Source organism: Prunus persica, chromosome G1 (assembly GCF_000346465.2).
Source record: "Prunus persica cultivar Lovell chromosome G1, Prunus_persica_NCBIv2, whole genome shotgun sequence".
Lineage (NCBI taxonomy): Eukaryota > Viridiplantae > Streptophyta > Magnoliopsida > Rosales > Rosaceae > Prunus > Prunus persica.
This window is the reverse complement of record NC_034009.1, coordinates 39441569-39464234: the sequence shown is the minus strand read 5'-3', so window position 1 is coordinate 39464234 and position 22666 is coordinate 39441569. Positions and strand designations below refer to the sequence as shown.

At 36.8% G+C, this 22666-nt stretch overlaps 1 protein-coding gene and 1 pseudogene across 1 annotated transcript; one reads left to right on the top strand and one right to left on the bottom strand.

Annotated features, from left to right (window-relative positions):
* Positions 5221-7525, bottom strand: LOC18792679. The gene has a single exon (XM_007227197.2). The coding sequence runs from the start codon at positions 6697-6699 to the stop codon at positions 5422-5424; it is 1278 nt and encodes a 425-aa protein (XP_007227259.1). The 5' UTR covers positions 6700-7525; the 3' UTR covers positions 5221-5421.
* On the top strand, positions 5329-14982 carry LOC18793259 (annotated as a pseudogene).

The following is a 22666-nucleotide window of genomic DNA, read 5'->3' as shown; positions in this document are numbered from 1 at the left end:
TGCATAGTGTTCCCTCACCTTACCTTAAAGTTGCCCCACATTCCAATTAGGATTTCTTCTCATCTTATCACAAAATCTTTTTGAAATCCATGTTGAATTAGCATATCTCAACCTGTCTACTCTGCCACATGTATGTTCAGCATGTATAGCCTTTACTACAAAAGTGGATTCCTCTTTATCAATCCTAGATGCATAAAGAACAAATGCACAATTTCTAGATCCACGACACATGACCTTCACCCTCCTCTTGTCATTTTTATCAAATTTCAGCAGCTTTCCGTTTACAATGGCATACTCCTTTATTGCTTCTTTCAAGTGCTCCCGATTTACAAATTGCATCCCCAAATAAAACTCTAGATTTTTAAGGTCAGTAGCTCTCCTATATTGCTTGAACTTTGGTAGGCTAATCCTCTGCTTTTTTGTCACATGTCGACTAGTATTCTCATCATCTGAGGTGTTCCCATCAGAATATAAAGTATCAGAATCTGCCCCATCATCAGAAATCTCTCCTGGCCCTTGTGTTTCAGTCTCAACATTCACTTCTTCATCACAAGGCATATTGATGTCTACATTACAACCTTTGTTTGCCTCCTCATCTTCACTAAACTCATAATCACTATCCACAAACTCTGACCCTTCTTCTTCTTCTTCATCAACTGCAGCTTCACAATCTCCAAGCGAAACAACATGCTCATCAGTATCTAAAGGCTCATTAACCTCCTTCATGTGGTCTTCATTAAATCTCGCATAGTTGTATTCTTCACTCTGCAAACTAGGCCATTCCACAGATTTTTGAGTCCATGTCTTTTCACTTGTTTTTTTGTCAATATAGTATAACACTAACACTTTGTTACTTGTTATGCAGCCAACCATCTCACATGTAACATTGTCATTGTCAATGAACTTTACAATAGCTTCACCATTACTGTCATACATCTTACAATATATTTGCAAACCTATCTCCTTCTTAGTAAGGTCCACTTCATATCCTAACGCTATACCTATTTTCCTTAAATCCAAGAGTGATAGATAATTATCCACACGTTGTCCAAATAAGCAAATGCCCCCCCCCCCCCCCCCCCCTTATACACCTCATCTTATACAACACCCCCATGGTGAATTTTGAAACTGCAGAACTCACCCTTATCTGCAAATGAAGCAATAATCTCAATTCAGTAAATTCAACACCAATTTCTAAAATCTCTACTCACCTGAATAAAGACAAATCAAACTAAACCCTACCAGTAGGACCACAAATCTCTACCAGTAGGACCACCAAATGTACTAGTGTGTGCAACTGTGCAATCAATTCACATATATCAAACCAATAGGACCACAAACCCTTAAATTCAACCAAGGATAGTAGGACCAAGTATGCACTCAATGTTTGAACAAAACAAAAGGTATGCGTTCAATGTTGACATAAAGACAAAAGAAAACAGTTTTTTATTTGCCCAAAAGAGAGACAAAAATAAAACCCTTAATTGCTGCACAATTCGAGCAGACACAGACAGAATTCCAAAACAACAAAAATCAATTAACATATAAAAAAAGCATTTCTAGTACTTCCATTAGCATCGCATACTGTATATGGAGGGGAGGGAGGTCTCCAGAAGTCTTGAATTCAAACTCTATCAAAGTTGTCGACAACACCTATTGACTCCACAATGAGATAACCAACATGTATCGACCCAGACGACCTAAATACACAATGACCCAAACAAAATCAACTCAAACTCTTCAACTTTTTTGCTTTTGTCTGAAAGCTTCTGCAGAAACCTTTTCGTATGAAAGCTTCGTCTTTTCACCCTTCTTCTGCTTTTTCGTTCTTCTTTGGTTCGTACTCTGGTCCATTATACTCGTATCAGAGATTCTAAAAGAGTAAAAGTCTTTTTTGTCCCTCAAAACCAACATGCAAAGACCCTTCTACCCCTAAATGTAACGAAAAAATTGACAAAAGTAACGATGGGACTAGTAATCCAAACGAAACTTAAGTTGCGGGACTGTGGGTACCATTTTGGAAATTGAGGTACTCAAATGCAAATTTGGTCAAAGTTAGGGGACTAATAAAAAGATTAACCCTATGATAATAGATTGATTTTTATTTTATTTTTTCAATCTATATATATTTTTGATGCGGTTTAGCACTTTTGGGCTCAACTTAGTGATGTATTGACCTTCAGCTCTTTCTGGGCTTTGGTAGAGCTATCAATTTGCAAGATAGAGAATGCTCGGTAAGCCCTTGGGCACCGGTGTGGTACCAGCCGAAGGCTCTCCAATGCTCAAGTAAAAATAAGTACGAAGTGTATAGTAATCTGGACAGAGTAATGGCTGAATTGCCGAAAGTCCAAGTTCCCCTATTTTTGGGACTTGTGCCCACTTTATAAGTCTTGGGAGTGTGCATGTTATGTTAAACTTCGATGTGGGACTGTTGATATTAGTTGTGGTGGCTCCATGTGTCCTAGCAGGCAAGTTCCTGTAAGGGGTCTTGTGTTGCGCTCGGCAGTAAAGGGTGTCAAACACTCCCCTACCGATGGAGCTTTTTAGTCCACCTGTGACCTCTGTATTGGTCGATCTAATTGGGTATAAAACCTCACAACTGGATTCGTCCATAAAATACATAGTTAATCATAATGGACTAAAGTGGTTAAATTTGAGATAATATCGATGGGTATCTTTCCCTAAGAATGGGTGGATGTGCATTGCAACAAGTGGTATGAGAGCAATAATTGGCCTGGGACACTTGAGTTTTAGATGCATCGTTCAGGATTGAAGATTAACACAATGGGTTTTCAATCGAGAAGGGGTGGAGAGCCCGCTAGGAGCCAAAATTTTAGGACGACGTGTCATGAAAACAAAAAAAATATATGTCCCTATATATTTAGAGGGTACAATTATTGGCATGAGCAATCCTACAATGCATCCTCTAGATCTTTTCCCTTTCCATTATGCTTTATTAATTTTACTTGATTTTCCTTGATTCTGAAAATTCCCAGAAAACAAAAGATCTTATAAATCCAGCTAACCATGTTTCAGCTCTAGTCAATGACTTTAAGCATACAAAATCTACTTCACACTTTGTAAGAGGGCATGCAAGTGCATGGAGGATGGAGCAATAATCTTTATTTTATAATATATATGTTAAAATTGGAGAGCCTCCTGGCCTACACATATTGGTCTTGTGGTGTTGGTGGTGGCTAAGGTGATAAGTATTTGGCAGCCTCTCCCTTATGTCTTCTTCATTGTCCCTCAATTGTGAAGAACAGCCAAAGATGTCTGCTAATTGTGGATATGGTTTTTGTCTCGAAAGAAACCCAAATAAAGAATCTTCAAATTAAGGTATATAAGATGATCTACAATCATGCTCCCTATTTTTTAGTTAAAATTTAGCTAAAAACACATAAAAGCTATTTTAAGAGCTTTTTATAAAATTTGAACTCTAATCATACTCCCTAGTTTAGAGAGTCATAAATACTTTAATTATTTTTTATTTAATATAATTGGTCCATCTGTATACAAAATAATATAAAAAAATAATTTGATTTAATAAAAAGTTTAAAATATGCATAAAACAAAGCAACATTAAATTATAGGGAGTCACTAAGAGTCCTTTCCTTCTCCTCAGATTTAGGAGCTCCAAGAGGTCTCCCTATTTTAGTTGGTGGATTGGGAGCATGGTTGGAGTTATACTTTTCCAATTCCTCCCTAAAATTTGTCTAAAGAGATGGTTTAGGGAGCTCATTGTGGATACTTTAACGCTGGTAAAACATGAGTGACGTGGACAGCATAGGTTACGACCGGCTATTGATATTAATTTGCTAGTTTCAAAATATCCAACACATAGCCGTGCGGCTATACCTTTTAAATATAATGTATTTAAATAGTATAGCCGGGCGGCTATAGTACGATTTTTCTAAAAAAAATTAGTCAAAAAATAGTAGAGCCGAGCGGCCGTACTTATTATTGACACGTGGCCCCTAATCGATGGACTGTCTTCTTTTTAAAATAAAAAATAGTACAGCCGCCCGGCTATACTCCGTGTTTTTTAATTTTTTTTTAAAAAATAAACTTCTGTTGACACGTGGCGCCTAATGGATGGTCCTTTTTTTATATTAAAAATTAGTATAGCCAGTGGGCTATACTCAGTTTTTTAAATTCTTCTTAAAAACGTATAGTCGTATGGCTATACTATTTTACACTGGGCCTTTGCGCTGTGCAGTACTTGATATTTTTTCTATTTTTTAAAAAAATAGTATAGCGTTGTGGTTGTACTGGTTTTTTTGTTGTTGTAATTTTTAAATTGTCTTTAATAAATAGTATAGGTGAGAGGCTATAGGCTTTTACATATATATACACATATATATTTTTTGATAATACATTTGTTTCTATACACATCTCACTTTTTTTTTTATAAAGCAAACGTACAATAGTCGTGTTGTACATATGTGTATGTATTTGTAACGTTTAATACACGTATTTAGAAAAATTCAGTAAGACACACAAAATTCACGTATTATACAAATAATTCTCAACATATTATTGAATAAGAACAACACATGTTATAAAAAAAAATATATTGAAATATTATATAGTGAAAGTCTAATATCTACTTTGGATATCTTGAAACTAGCAAATTAATATCTATAAAGTGCAAACTAATGCAAATAGGAGGGTCATTTTTCTTTTTCTTTTGTTTTTTATTTTATTAAATAGTATAGCCGCGCGGCTATACCTTTGTATTAAATAGTATAGCCGGTCGGCTATACTACGATTTTTTTTTTTTAAGTATAGCCGGACGGCTTTACTTATTATAGACACGTGGTGCCTAATCGATGGAGGGCCTTCTCTTAAATACTAATAATTCACTAAGTAAACAATAATTAAAACATAAGTAATAAATTAAAGTAATCAAAACAGAGAAATTCAGATTATGGTATTTATAGAGTATACCAATTATAAGCGCATATAGAACTAGGAGAAACCTGGAATGGTATTTTACTTGCTCAAGTAATAAGATTTTTTTTGTTAGTAGTTAAATAATCTTATTAAAGGATGAAAATCCAACTACCGATTTTTCATACGGATTTCACTTGGAGCAATTCATACGAAATTCTGTTGGAAAAGTTGGAAGCAATAAGGTCTTTGTGTACGTTTGCTCCTAGAAGTTGGGCAAAGGAGTATAATTGCAATGTTTAGATTTTCTAAACCATCTACATTGATTTGTCTTTTTGGTATATTCTGTTTCTTTTCATAAGTTTGCTTGTAGCATCTCATTTCAATGTTCATTATGAAATATTTGAATCACCGCGCATGATGATCAGGAGGAAAATGGAAGGAATTGATGAAGCTGCAAATAAAATAGAAAACCCGTGCACCATATATGCCCTTGCAGTTGAACTCATATTCTAAGACAAGTGTTCGTCAAACATGAATCCCATGGACGAAAAATGTGTTTCCTCTATATGTAAGTGTTCTGCCTTCAGCCCCTACGCACCATATATGCCCTTGCAGTTGTAAAGCTCCTTTCATCCCTGCTGTTTCCCATACAAACTTGAAAAGTCCAAGAGCCCTGTCCAACTGCCTCACCCCGCTCCAAACCATCTCCTCCTCATCTGAAGTCACAATCCTTCCCATGCACAAGCAGAAATCGTTCTCACTACCGCTGCTATAAATGCCGCCACGTACGTCCACTTCAATATCTCTAACATGCCCAAAGAGGTAATATAACATAAGTGTGAACAGGCACTTGGACGAATGACCCAATGTCTTTGTCAGCTTCTTCTGCACTAGGCTTTCTTGATGCCGAACTTCCTTGTGTCCTATATTTCTATCAGTCAACACATCCTTGATCTGAGACAGCCCCTCTTTCAAGACCTTAAGCTTCGCTACGTAAAGAAGTAACTCCCTTTCATTTTTCAAACAATCAATGAGGTCGTTGAACATCTCGAGAACATCTTCCCATTTTTGCAAACCAGAAGAGTCTGTAACTTTTGCAGGCGATAGGCGCGTCCATGAAGAGCAATCATGTTCATATGAAATGGATGTGGATGTGTCAGCCAAGAACTTCAGACAGCTAGCAACTATCTGCTGTCCCATCTTCGTCCCTTTGCTTGGGCACCGATGATCTAAATATTCCAACTCAGATTTCAATCCATTCAGTACCTCCTCAAGCGTCCCAGTCCATATGCGGTGCTGTGTAATCTGTGGAGATAATGTAACACGTACTGACTGTCTTTGTTGAGCAGTGATGTTCAGAAAGCCACTTACTACGGAGAGTGTTTTTACAACCATGGGCTCTCTTTCATTTGGTTTACTGAAACACACAAATTGATTACAGATTCTACCACCTGACAACGCCACGACATCATTCTTTAACGTTTGCTGAACTAATGGAGAACCAATAAATTCCCTGGCAAGTGACTTGAAAGTAAGCATTCTGTGTTCAATACGGTCATCCATGATAATTGAACCATCACTGATGTTAACAAGCCTTCCATCAACCAAATCGACATTTTTTAACAATTGGGATAGTTTTGTTAACTTGGGGAATTCCTTTTGATACCATTCTCGGGGCATAGGCTCTCCATGAGACTCCTCTGAGCAATGATGTAGCATCCCATTCAAATGGACAGCTCCCTTTCGCTTAGCCATTAGATGCCTTGCACCATGTATTAACCTGTCTACATGTCTACAGGCCATTGTGACCTCGGAAAAAAAAAACCTCAAATAACCCTTCAAGTTGACGCTCCGAAGTTAAAACTGCAATAGTAAAAGGGCATTGAATTCGGTAAGACAATACATCGAACACATGGCGTGCAATTTGTTGCTTTCAAATATGAACTGAACGACCAACCATTTGAGACGGCTTACTCGGCAATAAAACAGGTAAGATGCAAGCACAGGAGAGCCAAGATCAAAAGCTTGCCTACACTTCTATTGGGTACAGAAAATGACGAAAGAGACTATGCCGCTCGTGTAAAGCTGAAGGTGGAGAGACCAACGGTTTGCCGGGAAAAAACCTATAACGCATTAACGTGTTTAAAATTGGGTCCAACCGTTTTCGGGGGCTTTATTCATGGGCTTGGGCTGGATCTTATGTTGGATCCATTATTAACAGTTAGGCTTTAATATGTGTTTTGTTTTATTTATAATTTTATCTTTTATTTTATTTTTTATTTTATTAATACAAGCGAACCGATAGTCTAAACGACAAAAGGAGGGGGTGTTTCACACACATTACCAAGTTGCTATAGGCAGTGGCGCAGCCAGGAATTTGCATTAGAAGGGGCCCTTCACAAAATTTTATAAAATAATTTGAATTAGGGGGCTCAAGCGCTAATCGGTTAATAAGTTAATACGATACTAACTACTCGATTTAGCCTACTTCATAATATCATTTCATATTGATTAATAATCCATTCATTACAATCATGATTGTCCTTAATTTCATATTATAAAATGGTTGAATATTAATCTCATCATCTACACTATTAAAGACTCAAAAGTTAATAAATGGAGATTCACTATTATACCCAATATAGGAGCTCAAATTATTATATATAAAAAAACCTATATGAAATGGACTTTAGAAACACACTCGAAACCTATTTACAACATAACAAAAAGCCTTTTAACTTTTTTTAAATTACAAAATTGCCATTGATTTCTTAAAACAAACTCAACTCCAAAATCTCATAAAAAAATCTCAAAACACTCAATAGGGTATCAAAGTAATTTAATAATCAAAATTAAATTCAATAGGGCCAACTATTATTTTTTGGATTTTTTTTGGGTTTGTTTATAGGAATTGAATGATATAGGATTTATTTATAATATTAGTGCTAAGAATGGGTATATGACTAAATATCTCTAATTTATATTCCAGCATAGAGAAGAAATACAAAAAAGTTCATAAATCCCAATATTAAAGTACCCTACTCATACATGTAAAAATGGAGGGAAAAAAATTAAAAAACTTCAGCTTAAGTTAAACAAAAGAGCAAGAGAAAGAGAAGAAAAAACAATTAGGAGTTTTTAGTGCAAATATTGTAACCTAGTAGATTTAATTGAAGTATAAGAGTGATTAAGAAGTTTAATGGTCAATTTGTAGATAAAAAGAACCTAATATATTGTTTATTTTAGAGTAAATATTCCAAGTATTAGATAATATATTATAATATTTATATCATATAATATATAAAAGGAGTATCGTCGCACGGCTTTACTAGGGTCCTTTTTTTTTAATAATATAAATTTAATTATATACCCAATCTTAGACATAGTCTTATAAAGAAACCCTATACTATTTAAAAACTATAAACACACCCAAAAAAAATCCCAAAATTGACAGCTGTCAAAATTTTCAATTTAATAGCTGTTTTTTAGTTTATTTGTGTGTGTTAAATACCTATATTGCCCTTGCATTATGAATTTGAGAGAAAAAAAAATCAGATCTGCCAAAAAAACAAATCTGCCAAAAAACCAGATCTGCCAAAAATCCAAATCATATTTATTTTCTCCTTTCTTGTTGGTGCTTTCTCTGGTGTTGGAGCAAGAGGAGCTTCCATTGAAGCTCAGTCTCAGGTCCAACTATATTCTTCATCTTTAATCTACAATTTTCAATATTTCACCTTCGATTCTTGTTCTAAAATCTTGCTTCTATTGATTTTTTTTTTTTGATTGTTCGAGACCTCGAACGAACCCTGATCAAATGCTCTTAGCTCTACTCCTCATCTTCGAGCTCTACTCCTCTTCACCACGTCGTTCTTGTCATTGTCATCATCATTGTCGTCGTCGTCGTTGTTTGGTTTGGACTTTAGATTTTTGATGTTTTGCTTCAATTATGTGTTTCTCTTCGGATTTTAGTTGATTTTTGAAATGTATTTTTGATGATCGATTTATCTTTTATTACTATTTCAGTTATGGATCTTATTTTTGTTTAACAATGTAATTCTATGACAGTGTATTAACAATGTACTTCTATTACAGAGTATTAACAACGTACTTCTATGACATAATAGTATTAACTATTTGGGCTCAACTTATTTTGAGTTGGTCTGGTTTGTTCTTTCTTCATCTTTTCTTTGTTGGACATGTATTAGAAATAGCAACATGACAAGAATTAATCAACATGATAGTAAACTAGCAGTGTTATTACCCTAAACTAGGACATTACAGGGGTAGACATGCATTAGAAATAGGATGTCATATGAAATTAGCAGTGTTATTACCCTAGACTGGAACATTACAAGAGTAGACATGCATTAGAAATAGGATGTCATAGAAAACTAGCAATGTTATTACCCTCGATTGGAACATTACAAGGGCAGAGAAGGTTTGAAAGCCATGGAAGAACAGAGCATGCACTGAGAATTTCAATTTGCTGAGAAAGGTTTATGTTCTCTGTCTTCTGTCTCTATTGACAAACATAAATACGTTTCTAAAAAAACCCCAATTGATAAATCATTTTGACATTTAAGATGGCCAATTCTACACTTTTGAGCAATCAACAATCTGTGGTCAAGTGACGCCCAAAAATCTGTTTCTCCAATCCTTGCTAGTTCTCCACACTGATCCTGATTTCAGAAAGAAAAAAAAAGGTTTTGAAATTTGAACTCATATTCTAAGACAAGTGTTTGTCAAAAATGAATCCCATGGACAAAAAATGTGTTTCCTCTATATGTAAGTGTTCTGCCTTCAGCCCCTACGCACCATATATGCCCTTGCAGTTGTAAAGCTTCTTTCATCCCTGCTCTTTCCCATACAAACTTGAAAAGTCCAAGAGCTCTGTCCAACTGCCTCACCCCACTCCAAACCATCTCCTCCTCATCTGAGTCACAATCCTTCCCATGCACAAGCAGAAATCGTTCTCACTACCGCTGAAAATGGGAGAAGATAGAGGAATGAGGCTTGAAATTGCAAAGGTTTAGAGGATGAGAGATGAAGCTTGCTCTTTGGATGTGTGTTTATGGAAAGAGAGGAAGAAGATGGCAGCATGGGTGGCTTTAGCATATTTCCAGCAACTTGATGAAAGCTTCGTCAAGCTCCTAGGTGATTTGACAGAAGAGAAAATGGGAAGCACTGGAAGAACAATGCTTGAAATCGAAGGGTTCCAGAGATGAGAGATGATGCTTGCTCTCTCTGGATGTGGGTTTTGAGAGAGAGAAAGGAGGAAGATGGAAGAACAAAGCATGAAATTGAAGGGTTCCAGAGGGGATTCTTGCCTTTGATGAATTCTCATGGTTGCTTGGAGTCTTGCAGCATGGAATAAATATAGTAAGTAACAAGTGAAGTGATCAAACACTAACACATGTATGTAAAAATTTCTATGAAGTGTCAAATTGACATTAAAATCAACGAATCCAAATTTAACGTTTTAAGCAAAGCTAATTTTTGTCGAGGTTTTATGATAAAGTTTCAACTTTTTGCATTAGTTTTCACATATACAAGATGTGAAGTGATCTAAACTTTTGAGAAGAAGTGTAGTCTTCAGGATAGAGTAGAAAAAAAATGTTTTGTAAACTCACTTGAGTAATCTTTATTAGTGAGTGGAGGAGAGACTTAAAGCAAAAATGATGAAAACTTCCAATTTCTACTAAAATTATGATGAATCTCAGCACCACAGAGAAATTAATTTTAGTAGAAATTGGTACACATAGGAAATTTGTAAAGTATAACATTTTGTAGATTTTTGTAGATATTATGTGCTTTAGAAATCTTGGGCTTCTATTAAATATTTCAATTTATTCACAAGTTTGGTGAGAAGTCCAAGTTCGGCGCCTTGGGCTTAACTTAAGATTTTTTTATTTTTTTATCCTGATAAACTTAAGAATCAACTATCTAGGCTTGAGACAAGTTCTGTAGAAATTGAGCCCAAACTAATCAAACTATCACAAATCGAATAACCATGTTCAGAAACACACCCATGGAAACACTCAGCACACCCAAACTTGTTCAAGCTCAGCCGACACCCATGCAATTCCTCTCCACACCCAAGCCACTGCCATCTCAAACTTATCCAATATATGCATACAAATTCAAATACTTAGCCCAATGTTGCCATGAATGAACATTCACGCAGAACTGATTAGTTCAGGTACTGATGTAGATTTGTGGGTTGGAACCCAGACAACATGATCATAGTTGGGAAGGAAATGGCAGATAGGAACGGTTCCTGGCTTAACCTTGAGCACTTGGAAGGCCACATGATTAGTGAAACAAGTTTTTCGGTTTTGAAATTTTCCCATTTTCTAATCTTAAAAATCAGTTACTAAAATTTAAAAAGAAATTAGGTGGGTAATACCAAATGGCATGCCTATTCGAGTGCCCTTCTTTTTTACTTCGCCGAAGGATCAAATCACTTTTAAAATTACGTCACATGAGTAAAATTTAGGTAGATGATAAGCTCTCGAAAAGTCCCTTAATAGAAACCAGGCTATAGAAGTTGACTGATGGCTCTTGGCATTTGTGTGTTTGGCAGGAAAGAGTTCCAGTAAAGTTGAGGTACTGGGAGAGCAGCATGGCTTGCCAGAGCCACCATCGTCAGCTGCAACATTAATTTGAACTCTCATTACTACGTATGAGATCACAAAATGAAATGAATTATTAAATTAAAAGATAAGTACTTAGCACATTTTTCTGTTTAATACTCGTATTATACACGTATATGTATGTATTTTTTAATAATTCTTCCATTTTCCATATACGATTTAAAGATTCAGTAAAATACAAGTTTTTAAAAAACTAAATGTACAATACACGTTTTATATATGTGCGTACATATTTTTCACATTTAAAAAAAAAAAATTTAACAAGATTTTGAATGATACATACAAAATTCATATATTATACACCTATTATTCACATATTATTGAATAAAAATAATATATATTAAAAATATTATATAGTAGCCAAACTTTTCAGTTGTATCTTGTCAAAATTTTGTCGAATAAAACACGTACGTATTTTATTCATACTTTTCCCCTTCCGTATTTTACTAACAATGAGATATTGGAAATATTAATTATCAAATTGCAAAGCTTACATTGAGAAATCCCCCTCCCCTCTTGTACTAAAAAAAAAAAAAAAAAGCTTACACTGAGAAGACCAAAGATGAGTGGTAGATGGAAACCCATTAAGACGGCAGCTGGACGTGGAAGAAGAAAACCCTAGAGAGACGCAAGGCTTTCCTCGCTAGCAAGAACCCCCATGAGCTCTTCCTACATTGAATACTGTTATTGTGCTGTGCTTGGTTTATTTGTTTGTCTTTGCTTGAGGTGTATATTCGATACCCATAGCTATACAAAGGATCCCGCATGTATAGAATAGAATGTGAGAAGGTTAGTCGACCGGCTTCTCACATATGTGCAAATGCAGGATCCTGTCTAAGAAATTTTTTTTATAACCAATATGAGCTACTGTGTTCAAATCTCCCTCAGACAAATTGTACAAGGATTGAATCAAAAAAGGTTACTTCTTTCAATCTTAATGGAAATTTGGTCTTTGTTTCGCAATGTTTTGATTGGAAGCACAAGAGCTAAATAACTTAAAAGGATAATATCGACAGAGTCGTCTCTGATAAGGCTGATACAGTCATGGGAAAGTAAGAATCACCTTGTTTTGGGTCCTCTTAGAAGTTCCTCAAGAGTTGCGTGGGGACTCTCTAGTTGCTTTCAAAACAAAAAAACATGAAACAACTATGAAGTGGGCACAAACTTTCTACCGTGTATCTACAGGCATCAATCGCGACCATACAATAAAAAAATTGGAAGAAATCAACTTTCTTACATGCATGAATGTGGTTATCTTTCCTTAGAATGTGCATGACTATAGAAGGAAGGTCTACTTGGGTCTTTATCTTAGGTCAAGATCTTTGTCTTCTACAGGTCTTTGGAGAGCCAATATTCCAAGTCGAAGTTCTGCCATAGACTTGTATGCACCATATGTTAATGGTCACGGAAGGATAAGGGTGGAATCATAACTTGTTATATATAGTACATCATTGTGCTTTGATTGTATTAAGAGAATTTATTACTACATCTATCCGCTCAGGAGAAAGTAATCTGTGTGTTGAGCCGCCAAAAGGCAAAAACACAACTTGCTTCTTGTTTTTAAATACATAGAAGGTGTGAGTTCACTTCCTTTTTTGCTTTGTTTTTCAATACACAATCTTTCTTCTGTGTTGTATATATAAACCCATCTCCACATATCCATTTTCTTATATGATGTTTTACGTACTTTTTTTTCTTCGTTTTGATTGGAAGAATATGACTTTTTGTTCTTTACCACTTCATCTACAAGTCACTTGCAATGAGATCTCTTATCTTATTGACATGAAAATTTGTCGATTTTGAGAGAGAGAGAGAGAGAGATTGACCTATTTATAGGAGGATAGGAATGTATAATTGCAATTTGCAATGTGTGGATCTTCTCAACCTATCTATTGTACGATTTCGCATTTTGTGATGCATGTTTTCTAAATTTTTGAAGGAACCATCTTGAAATGTATGTAATGATTGAAACATTTGTTTATTATCGTGCCAATAATACCCTCATCACTTACAATCAGAACAACACATAATGGAAGTGGAAGGATGCAGCAATGAAGCTCCACATAACGTAGAAAACCCCATATAGCTTCCTAGTACTAGTTGTTTCAAGGAGGGCCTATAAATATCTCAACTTTTTTTGTTTGCAACATTGATAAAATCTAAACTGGTTATATATAGATGCAAACAAACGATAAGTATATATGTTAAGTGTGAAAAATTTTGGATATGTTTTTTTTTTTCCTTTGATTAGACGGAAACCATGACATATTTGTGGAAGCACAGAGGCCATGGCAGATCTTAGGATGAAGGGAGGGCACATCAGATTTATTTTTAAAAAAATTTATAAATGTTAAAAAAAAAATTGGATTAAATAATTAAGAAAAGATGCTATGTCATCTGCCACGTAAGTTGGTATCACTAAAGTTGGTGAACAATGTGATGCCGTAACGTAATTATTTTTTTTAATGTTTCTCCAGAATACTTAAGGACACGTGGGCTACAAAGGGAGAGTGTCCATAGACAGTCGCTTTAAGTGACTAGATTTTCTAACCATCTACTTTGATTTGTCATTTGTTTTTTTATTCTTTTCAAAAGTTTGCTTTGAAGCTCTAATTCCAACGTTCATAATGAAATATTTGAATCGCTGTGCATGATGATCAGGAGGAAAGTATGCCATACGATTTGATGCAGGAATTGGATAGCTTCTCCTTGTGCCCTTTGCGGTGTATCTACAGAGTTCCTAAGCGACTACGTCAGGGAAACGATGATGAAGCCTACACACCTCAGGTAGTCTCTATAGGCCCACTTCACCATGGAAAGGAACACTTAAATGGTATGGAATATCACAAAAAGAGGTATCTACGAAGTTTTCTACGTAGAACCACGATAACATTGGAGTTTCTTAAGAAGAAACTACGGGACCAAGAAGCAAGACTAAGAAGTTGTTATGCAGAACCGATTGAGTATAGCAGTGAAGACTTTCTAAAAATCATTCTAGTGGATGCCGTCTTCGTTATTGAGTTTTTGTTGAAGTGCAGTGAGGAAAAAATTGGAGATGAGGATGACTACATATTTTATAGGCCATGGATGTGTATCAGTATTGGTTGACTTGCGGATGCTTGAAAATCAGTTGCCACTCTTCATTCTGAAGCACCTTTTTGTCGCAGATAAATATTTTGCTTCTACTAATAAGCCTTCAATAAGTAGTCTTTCTTTGTGTTCAGTACTACATTCTATAGGGAAGGAACAGAAAACGTCGATTGGCAGACAACACGTTTTCCTGAAGCGGAACATTTTGTTGATTTGATAAGAATTTCATGTCTACCATCGAAACCAATTGCTGCAAGGAAACTCAAAACTATTGTTGATGCTCAAAGTGGTTCACCCGAATGATGGGCTACGTCCACGGAGAAGGGTGTTCTCATTATGATAATGTTTGTTTACATTTGTACAAGGGGATTAGACCCAAATATAAAGATAACAAGTGAGAAGCCCAGTCTAGTGATCTAGAAGAGAGAGTCCAAGGCCTAAGAGTCTAGATCCAAGACCCGGATCCTCTTCTAAGGAAAGAGCAGTCTTCTTTTATAGGTGAGGAGGAGTCTTCATCTCTTGTAGTTTTCCGATGTGGGACTCCTCTTGCTTTGCTTAGAGTTGTGATTTGTGGTGATGCTTCTTTGGCTAAGGTGATGACCTCTCAAAGCATGGCACTCGAATGATCTAGCCTAGCTAGTTGCTCGGTCAGTTATGGTACAAACAACTATAAACACACCCAGCATCACAGAGCTACACAGGGCAGGTGACGCAGCACAAGCAACAAAGGTTTCAAGCGAAACCTTGAGTAACAAGAAATCTAGATTCCACCAGAAATTAAGAGGAATTCTTTTGGGATAATTCTATTAAAATCTGAGATGATCAGAAACTTCAGATAAACCTGTCTAAATACGCAACTCTCAACCCTTGAACTGCTAGGGGAGTTATTACATTAAAACTGAAAAACAGAATTAATTCGGAGACTTAACTACGTAACTCCGAAATTGAAAAACAAAATTTATTCGGAGAATTAACTACGAAACTTTGAATGCAATTTTGGAAGGCCAAAGAATGCCAAAATCTATCGTACATCACAGCAAAGCTATGAGTTTGACTCGTGGCGTCGTTCCCTTTCCGAAATGGTATTTTGCGTCCTAATCAGAGTTCGGACAACAAATCTACAAATTCCCGCTACGTCCTTTTTCTAACTCAACCGCGATAAAATCTGCCATCTGTTCTACATCAGCAGGGGTCAAGTTGAAGGTGGGATTGACGAAAAACTTATTTGATATTCAATTTGATGACAGGACTCTTGAAATTCCAAGACTGGAAATAAGCGATTCTACAGAGGTATTAATTAGAAATCTCATCGCATTTGAACAATGCCACTACAAGGAGAAGCATATAAGTGATTATATCAGTCTCATGGATTCTTTTGTGAACACCCCAAAGGATGTGGAATTGCTTGTTAAGTATGATATCGTTGAAACTTTTCTAGGTGACAACAGGGAGGTTTCTACTTTGATTAATAAGCTTGGAAAAGGGGTTCAAATAAACGTCAATAACTTTCATTTTGCTAGTGTTTGTGAAGACCTGAACAAATACTACAGAACTAGCTGGAACGAATGGAAGGCAACTTTGAGACAAAATTATTTCAACACACCTTGGGCAATTATCTCTTTCCTTGCAGCTGTTTCTTTCCTTATACTCACTTTCATCCAAGCAGTGTGCTCCATTTTATATATTGCTTAAGCATCAGTAACAGCAACTGGATCTCTCTCTGTATTCTGCCTGTCCTTTTTCCATCACCAACGTAGTGAAAGAAAAAAAAAAGAGATTAAGTTTGTATTTTATGTTGAAAAGTATGACTCCTTGTCTGTTAGTTAATCTTCTCTGTGTGCTTGTAGGGCGATATGTACCAAGTATTGTATTGTGATTCGATCAATAAAAAGATAGTATTGTGAGTGATGAAGCAAAGAAATACTACTTTCATACTAGCTAGTTGATTTATTATGACAACAAATGGATACGATTATTGCGGAAGAAAAGATATAACATCAAAATTTAGCCCATTTATATATGGTCCTTAGGTGAGATCCTATCTTTTAACTGTTAGATCAGGCTAACCAATTTAATCTTACGGCTAACCAATTTGATCCAAAGGTTAAAAAATAGGATCTCACCTAAGAGCCATATATAAGACCCTCACTATAGAATTCTTGAAACTTAAGAATCAACTATATCTAGGCTTGAGTTGAGACAGATTCTGTTGGGATTGAACCCAAACTAATCTACTATCACAAATCTAATAACCATGATCAGTAAAACACCCATGGAAACACTCAGCACACCCAAACTTGTTCAAACTCAGCCGACACAAGAAGCTTAGAGAAGCAGTCCAATTCCTCAACACAAGCAAGCCACTGCCAGCTTAAACTTATCCAATACTAGAAGCAGTCTTTGACTACCATTCTATAATGAAAAATTGTGAAGATGTATAAATTAATTACACTGTACACAATGGACAATTTAGGGTTTAGTGTAATTTCCTCAAAATCTGCTTGTCTTCCAACAAAGCCGATGCAAGAAGGTCAGAGAATTACATAACATTCTTGTAAATTCACCCCAGAACATCAATATAAGCTATGTAGGTAACAATGGTAAATGAAGGGTTTACTATGCCACCTAGACAAAGATAAATAATAAAATAACAGTTTCTTTAGCTATTTGTCTTACCTATTCGAGTAGCGAATTTTTATGGTAAATTAAATGCCACATACATAGGCTTGTCAAAGGACACATTTGAGGTAGCATAACAAACACTACTCCTGCAAGTTGAGAAATCCTCCTCCTGTAACACCCCGACTCCAATTGAATTCCCTATTTAAATTATTTAATTTAATTAAATGTGAAATTAAGAATTTACCCTTAGGTAGGGGTATTTTGGTCACTTTTTATCCGGAAAGATTTTGGGAAAACGACTGGTATTTTTAGATAGATCGTACCAAGATGAGTCTATGAACATATAGTGGACTTGAATCAGAGTTGTAACGAAGAAGTTACAATCAAAACAAGTTCAATGGCATGACAGTAATTTCCTCAAAATTGGTTTGATAAAAATCTGATTTTTGTTTCTCTCTCTCTCTCTCTCTCTCCCCGCGAGCTGTTCCCCCTCCCCTTCGATTTTTCTGCACAACCGATGACTTCTCCAAGCCACCGCCACCACCACTGTCAACGACCGGCCTCGAGACCGGTCCTGTTCAAACCGCCACTCTTCCCCTGTCCTTTCCCGACCAGTCTCAGCCGTCACCATTCACTGTGCTCGTCGGAATCTGCCAAAAACCACCCGATTTTCTTTCGAATTTCACGGCGTCATTTCGGCCATTTCCGGCCATCATTTCCGGCAAGTGAGGTCTGGTTTCTCACCTATTTTCCAAGCTCTAGCTGATGGTTGGGTAGGATTGCATCAATTTTGAGCCTAGGTAGCTTGATTTTCGAATTGGATTTCGGCCGATTTTGGGATCGTGATTCTGGCTACTTCCAGACACTTTTTGAGGTAGGCCCAAAACAAAAGTGACTCCAAATAGGGTGTTACACCTAGGGTAGGAGTCTTGAGTAGCGATTTTGAGATTTCCCGGTGAAGTGTTATTGCTTTGGACACCCACGCGCTGCTAGCGCGTGTGGCGGCGCGTGGGCACCGTAGAAAAAGGGCATTGTGTCCAGATGTGATCTCTTAGTCCTCACGAGCTCGTAGATGTGCTCGGATGTTAATTCGGTTACCGTTTGAGTCTTGAACGGATTTCGCATATTGTACGTTATCCGAATTCGATAGGTTCGAACCGTTGGATCTTCTCGAATTTAATATATGTTGATCTAGGCACTCCTAGGATTGTGTAGGAATTCACGGATCGTGGATCGGAGCCCCGGATGTTCTGATTTAATAACTTGAAGTTTGTGTTTTACAATAACCTTCCGATCATGCGATTGCGAGCGATCCGACAGTTGGATATGGACCAAACTTGCAAGACGTGTATCCTAAACCTTGTCAAACCCATAGGAACTTTTAGATCAGAATTTGGAGGTCGTGGGCCCATGGGCCCGTTTAACCAAGTTTGGGTAGTTTGAACCTTGGTTGATCGTGAGTCTTCCGAGGTAGTTTCACCCTTCGAGGAGTACTAGAACGACCTTATTACCGAGTCTCGACCCTTATTTGAGTTATGTTGACTATCTCGGGTTTTTGAGAGTGTTTTATATTATCGTATAAAAACTCTTGGATGTTATTATAATAATTTAAATTACGGAATATATGAGTGTGGGTTAATTGATATGGTGAGTTGTGGAAGTGAGTCGTGGGCTTGGTTATGATTATTAGGAAGTGAGTGGACATTTATTTTAAATATACATTATTTTCAATGATTGAAAGAATATGCATGAAATTGAGATATATATACATATATTTTTGGATTAAGGATTGAGGAATTAGTAAGTTGTGATATTAGAAGTATTTAATTGAGAACTTGGTGTCGATTGGAGATTTGAAGGCTTGAATAATTTGGTGGTGAGTTTCATAAAAGGGCAAGTCATTTGTGATTAAGTCTTGGTTTAAATTTGGGGAATTGGGAATTTAATATTATGGTTTAATGTGCGAAATTATATGATTACATTATGTAAAAGTACATACTTCCCAAACGTGACGTTGGAATTTTCAGCATGTGAGACACTTCCCATACGTGGCATTGGAATTTCCGGGGTGTGGGAAGATTATGTGATTATTAGGTCTCACATGTGGCGTTAGAATTTCCAGCATGTGAGACACTTCCCATACGTGGCGTTGGAATTTCCGGCGTATGGGAAGATTATGTGATTATTAGGTCTCACACGTGGCGTTGGAATTTCCAGCATGTGAGACACTTCCCATACGTGGCGTTAGAATTTTCGGCGTATGGGAATATTAGGTCTCACACGTAGCGTTAGAATATCCGATGTGTGAGACACTTCCCATACGTGGCGTTGGAATTTCTGGCGTATGGGAAGATTATGTGATTATTAATTAGGTCTCACATGTAGCGTTCGAATTTTCGGCGTGTGAGACACTTCCCATACGTGGCTTTGGAATTTCCGGCGTATGGGAAGAGAACAAAGAGAGGAAAAATGGATTATTTTACTACATCGGGGAAAGATTGATGCTTAAAAGAATAATGTCTTGTGTGTTGTAATTTAAGGAAAAAGGGAAATGAATAATTCTAGAATTTACTATTTTGTATTGCTGTAATGGATTGTATGTTATTGAAATCGGAATTCTTGTAGAAAGAACTACATGTGGCTTGATGACTCAGTAAGGGTACGTAGGTAGCCTGAGGTCCCACCCAGATGCAGTCGCGAAATAACTATATATATAAAAGGTTTAACCGGTTCTGAATATGTGAATGAATTTTGAGGTGGTTGCAGGATTTGAATCCTAATTATTACTACGACTAGGTTCAGTTTTTATTATGTTGGAACGCCTGAAGCTCGATCCAAACTTGAGCGATATTAAATGCTTGCTTATTTCTCGATTATCACTTGATTGGACTTTATTAAATAGAATATGTGGTTATGATATGTCTGAGATCCATTTCGAAATAAATGGCTGATATTAGGTTGATTATATTGCATAATGGGCCTGAGCCCCTACAACTGTTGTTGATAATCCATAGATGGTAGTTGTTGCAAGCTGAAGTTTTGTGGGAAGTATTATTGCTTTTCCGCAGGTTGAAAATTTGGAAAGCTGCCTTATTTGCATTGCTAGTTATTCTGTTTTGATTTATTTGAAGGTCGAAGGCCGATTGTGTGAATTGCATGAAATTATCTCGTGCATGCTGCTAGTTGGTGATATTAAATGTGTTTTAACATGTTAAGAAATTTGGGAAATGTTCAATTTACATGAGAGACTCTGCCGAATTTTCGGTAGAAATTCTCATGCCCTTATTCCTTTTTGGGAAAGGAGGCTATAGTTTTAGTGACTGGGCCCTACATCATGGTACCCTCACGGGGGGTATGGTGTGAAGTATCGTGGCTATCCTCGGTCGACATAGCAGAATGTGGGGTCAAAAAGAGGCGACGAGGCCTGATGGGAGAAGGAGCCAGCTGGGCTGGTAGAGAGAAATGGGATTCAAGTGTCGTGTTCTGTAACGACCCGGTCCTAAATAAATTAGTAAATATTAATTTATTGAGAGAAAATATCATTTTACCCCTAAAATATTTTATTAGGATTTAAGTTGACTTTTTGACTGGGAAGAAATTTGGGAATTTCGGCTATACCGTTGCATAGAGCACGGCGAGATGAGTTCGTAGACATGTGGTGGGCTCGAATCGGAGTTGTAACGAGAGAGATACGATCAAAATACCCTCAGTGGCATAACCGTAATTTTGGAGAAAAAGGTTTTGATAAAAATCAGATTTTTTTCTCTCTCTCTCTCTCTCCCCTCCCCCCCCCCCCTTCCCCGGCGAGCAGCCCCTCCCTCTTCGTTTTTTTTTTCTTCCCAGCCGTGGCTTCCAAGAGCCACCGTCGCCACCACCGGCCATGAGGTCGGACTCGATCGAACCGTCGTCGCTCCCTCTTCCTTATCCAACCAGCCCTGCCCCTGGAACCGCCCGATTCCGTCGAAAAAAGCTCGGAATTGCTCCTGTTTTGACAGAAACTTCACCGGCTTTGTTCGTCGTCGTCCAGCCACCATTTCCGACGATCCAGGTATGGATTCTGAACCTCTCGAGCTGTTCTTGCTGCTAGTTGCGGATATAAATTGTGTTTTATGTAGATTGAAATTTTGGGCAATGTTCAATTTACATGGGAAACTCTGTCGAAATTTCGGTAGAAAGTCTCGTACCCTTGTTCCTTTTTGGGAAAAATGATATAGTTTTAGAAGTGGGCTCGACATCGGGGTGATGTCGGGAATTTCCACAGGATTCGTCTCAGGTTTCAGAAAATTCGAGGCGGGTCCTGTCATGTTCCCACAGATGGCACCAAACTGTTGATGCTCTTTTTGGGAGGTCAACTTAGAGAGAAGTAAATTGTCTTCAGCAAGGGAGAAGGTGTGGATCTTCCGCGAGAAAAGGACCTAGAGAAGACAAAACAGGAGAAGCAGTCGTTAAGCTTTGGAGACCGGTGTGGTGCCGGCCGAAGGCTCTCCGGTGCTTAAGTCAGCTAAGAGTAGTAACTTTGGCAGAGTAACAGTAAAAGTGAGAGAGAAGTTACCCTTTTTACTTTGGTATTGTTCCCTATTTATAGGGAGGTGAAAGTGGGAGGTTTACACAAAGTTTTGATGTGGGACTTTGTGCAAGTCGCTGTGTTGGTGACATGTGTCTTGGAGATTAGGTTTGGCAATTAGGACATTCAGCAGTCGGGAGCTTCGGCAGGTGCTTGGCACCTCGGAAGAATGTCTTCCTTCGATAGGGGAGAAGGCGTGTCTGCCCTTGGTGCTAGTCGCTTTGAGGCTGGATATACTCGATTGATTATGGTGTAAACAAAACCTATATGAAATGGACTTTAGAAACACAGCCGAAACTCATTTACAACATAACAAAAAGGCTTTTAACTTCTTTTAAATTACAAAATTGCCATTGATTTCTTAAAACAAACTCAACCCCAAAAAAGCCTAAAATACTCAATAGGGCATCAAAGTAATTTAATAGTCAAAATTAAATTTAATAGGGCCAGCTATTATTTTTTGAATTTTTTTTGAGTTTGTTTATAGGAATTAAATGATGTAGGGTTTATTTATAATATTAGTGCTAATAATGGGTATATGACTAAATATCTCTAATTTATATTCCAACATAGAGAAGAAATACAAAAAAAGTTCATAAATCCCAATATTAAAATACCCTACTCATATATGTAAAAAGGGAGGGAAAAAAATTACAAAACTTAAGCTTAAGTTAAACAAAAGAGGAAGAGAAAGAGAAGAAAAAAAAAATAGAGTTTTTAGTGCAAATATCGTAACCTAGCCTAGTAGATTTAATTGAAAGTATAAGAGTGATTAAGAAGTTTAATGGTCAATTTGTAGACAAAAAGTAGTTTATTTTAGAGTAAATATTCCAAATATTAG

Excerpts from the sequence above, each read along its gene's own strand:
- LOC18792679 (XM_007227197.2), bottom strand. The coding sequence starts at position 6,699 with ATGGCCTGTAGACATGTAGACAGGTTAATACATGGTGCAAGGCATCTA.